Genomic DNA, 3,378 nt, shown 5'->3' with positions numbered 1-3,378 from the left:
TGCTGTGGCTCAGATCCAGGAAATCAAGGCACTTTATTTTAAATGGCCAAGTAAATAAAGAAGATACAAAAGAGCAAGTTCCATCCTGCCTGATGCAGCCTGTAGAAAAACGTATCACACTTAAAAGGAGATACATAGATTAACTTCACATATGATCAGGACATTTAAATACAATTAAATCTACATAGTAGCTAATAGATTTTAGTACCTGCAAATACAGCAACCCCAATGTTGTAAGGAGCTCCGTGTTTTCTGGAGAAAACCTGAAATACAAATTCCATGGTTTTATAGTCTCTTGATAGCACTAATAGAAAGTAAAGCACAGACCACCTGAAATGCCACTAAAAATAATAATAATAAACCACCATCTGTGAAACTATTACTCTGACTTGGACAAAACAATATCACCACCACCATGTTGCCTTCAAATAACATGTTACACATGCGCATCTCAAAATTCTTTACAAGAATGAATGAATCCTCAGGAATCTCTGTGAAGTAGGCAGTATTCACTATGAGTACACCCAGGTGTGAAAGACTAGATGACTTCAGATCTCACAATAGGTCAGTGTAAGAACTGGAGAAGGTGCTTGGCACCCCCTTTCTGCTTTCACAACTAGGCCATTGCCCCTTAGATACAATGCAAGAGATACCTTTGTAGTTAATGGGTAATGCACACTATTCTGCTCAACAGAACTAAGACATGCTCTAAATAAAGACTTAAAATGAGTGTGCCATGGTTTTAATGATATATTTGTGATGCCCAAGCCCTCATATCTAACTGCATCTATGGACACCAGGTTTTTAAATTCTTGAAAGCCTCCCCATCACCAGGGTATTTCAGGCACATCACAATTTGATGAAAAATCACAGCAACAAAGAAAAGGCAGGTCAGAGGCACCAAGATTAACAAGGCAGATATTCATATATAAATCAGTTTTCAAATCCCAGCTAGGGTTGCAAAAAATGTGACACTTATATTGCACTGACACCTACAAGGTTTCAACCAGGGTGAAGCCTGGTGTGCCCAGCGCTGTACAAAAATATAATGACTGTCCATACCCCAAAAGCTTCCCATCTATAAAAGGCAAGACAATAACAGGTGGATGAAAAAAAATCAGGGAGAGGGTAAGAGGTAACAAAAATAATAGTATACTTTACCAGAGACCAGCTGTGGGCACAGTTGTTAATTAGTAGAAATAATTGCTAGTTGTCCATCTTAGGCATTTGTCCACTGGCTCATTTAACTTCTCTATCAATCTGTTTCCAGGAATGGCTTGACACAATACAGATCAGGATTCAGAGACACTGACTGGGTGGGAGAAACTCGCATAGCACCTCTGTTTCTACCAGCCTATTTAGCCCTCATGTTCATTCACAAAATAGCATATAAATCCCTAACAGGTAGGGCTATGCGAAACAACACCATTTCATTTCAACTTCCATTTCATCATTTCGAAGAGACAGTGTTTCGTTTCATCAGTTCGTTTTGAAGCTCTGTTCCAGTTCGTTTTGTCAAAACTGTTTTGCTGTTTTGACACATTTCGACGTTTCGCCCATAGGCTATAATGGGGAATCATGAAAATGCCTAGAACTTTGTCATTTCTTGCCTGATTTGGATGAAAATTGCAGGGATGGTAGCCCCTTCTGAGGGCACGAAGCCTGCCAAGTTTCAAGGAGATAGGTACAAGAGTTTCTGGGAAACCTCATCTCAAACTGTTCAAAGCAAAACTTGTATCACTTGTCAGCAGTGGCAGCCTGCTGTCATCCCGCACGCAGATCTGGGGGCCCGCGCCCCCTGGGAGGGCTGCAGGGCTGTGCTGGACTCCTCCCAGGGGTGCGGACCCCCAGATCTGTGCTGGATGACAGGAGGCTGCCGGGCCTTGTTGCTGCCCGCCGGCCTGCTGCTGCCAGCTGGGGCCAGCGTCAGCACCCAAGTCTGCCTGGCACAGCCTGCGCCGAGCTCTGGGAAGAACCCAGAGCTGACACTGGACCCAGCTGGCAGCGGCAGCCTGCTGTCATCCCACACACAGATCGGGAGGCCCGCACCCCCTGGGAGGAGTGGCACAGCCCCACAGCCCTGCCAGGAGGTGGAGGCCTCCAGATTGGCGCATGGGATGACAGCAGGTTGCCGCTGCCAGCTGGGGCCAGCAGCAGCACCCAGCTTCCCGGCACTTGGCACAGGCTGTGCCCAGCATCAGTCCCAGCCATCAGTGGCAGCCTGCTGTCATCCCACATGATCCAAGGGCCCGCGCCCCCCGGGAAGAGCTGGGGGAAGCGATCAGAGAGCTGGGGGATCCAACCAGGAACTGGGGAAATGTTCAGGGACCTAAGCATTCCCCCAGCTCCTGGTTCAATTCTGCAGCTCCCGGTTTGATTCCCCAGCTCTTCCCGGGGTGGGGGGAGCATGGGCCCCCAGATTTGTGTGCTGGGTTTCAGCAAACTGCCACTACAGTTTCAGCTGGGGAAATGATCAGAGAGCTGGGGAATCGAACAGCGAGCTACATGTCAATATCAGAGAGCAATCCTTCCCCTCTCTTCCCCTGCCCTCTCCTTAGTTTCTGTTTAGGTGCAACAGGCCCGGCTTTGAAACTTGAAATGTTTTGAAACTTTCAAAATGTTGAGTGTCCTCCTTTCATTTTAAAGCTGTTTCGAAGCCTTTTGTTTCATTTTGATTTTGCTTTTTCGAGCTCGAAATGTGTCAAAACATCTTTGAAATGAAACACCCATCGAAATTTCGCACAGCTCTGCCAACAGGCCCAAAATTACACTTGATGGCACTGCTATTGCCAGCAATGGAGTTGACAGTCCCGAGCAGCTCTCAATCATTGCTAGTTCTTAATCTTTTGCAGATGAATCTTAGGAGTTGGGAAGTGCAGTGTAAACATATTTGTTCCTAGGCATCTCCATTCATTTGTTCTTCATCCTTCTTTTGCCAGAGGTTTCAAATAGTTATCTCTGCCCTGACATGCTGTCAGTTGGAACAGGAGCATTGTAACTTAGAGCAATGGTGCCTAGCTTGGAAGTGCTTACAGAGGCATTGGCTGAAGTCTTGTTTTTTAAATCATGCATTTCTGTTCTGAATTCAGATGAGACACCAATCAAATTTCTCCCAGCATAGAAAAAAAGGGGGAAAGGAGGGGAAAAGAAGAGTAAAATTCTTACTCCACTGCTGTCTTATAGACTTCTATGGCTTTGTCAGTCTCCCCTTCCAGAAGGTAAATTTTTCCCAGCATTATGTATGTCAGATCATGTCTGTTCAGCTGCAGGGCTTTGTTCAGCTGGTCTCGTGCCTATATACAAACACCACGCACAACACAGAGTGAAAATTAGTGGGGTTGTAGAATTCAAAATGAAGCAATGGCCAAAGAGGCCTCA

At 45.8% G+C, this 3,378-nt stretch overlaps 1 protein-coding gene across 3 annotated transcripts in view; it reads right to left on the bottom strand.

Moving 5' to 3' along the window:
* BBS4 (Bardet-Biedl syndrome 4) overlaps positions 1-3,378 on the bottom strand; it is a 93,556-nt gene that overhangs the window by 37,471 nt on the left and 52,707 nt on the right. For all 3 annotated transcript variants that reach the window (XM_025194913.1, XM_025194914.1, XM_025194912.1), the window contains exons 8-9: positions 3,166-3,293; positions 209-263 (exon numbers count right to left, since the gene is read on the bottom strand). In XM_025194913.1, the coding sequence (XP_025050698.1) occupies positions 209-263; positions 3,166-3,293 (183 nt within the window). The remainder of the gene's footprint in view (positions 1-208; positions 264-3,165; positions 3,294-3,378) is intronic.

The sequence above is a fragment of the Alligator sinensis genome, unplaced genomic scaffold (assembly GCF_000455745.1).
Source record: "Alligator sinensis unplaced genomic scaffold, ASM45574v1 scaffold1992_1, whole genome shotgun sequence".
Lineage (NCBI taxonomy): Eukaryota > Metazoa > Chordata > Crocodylia > Alligatoridae > Alligator > Alligator sinensis.
This window is presented reverse-complemented; position numbering and strand designations above follow the sequence as displayed.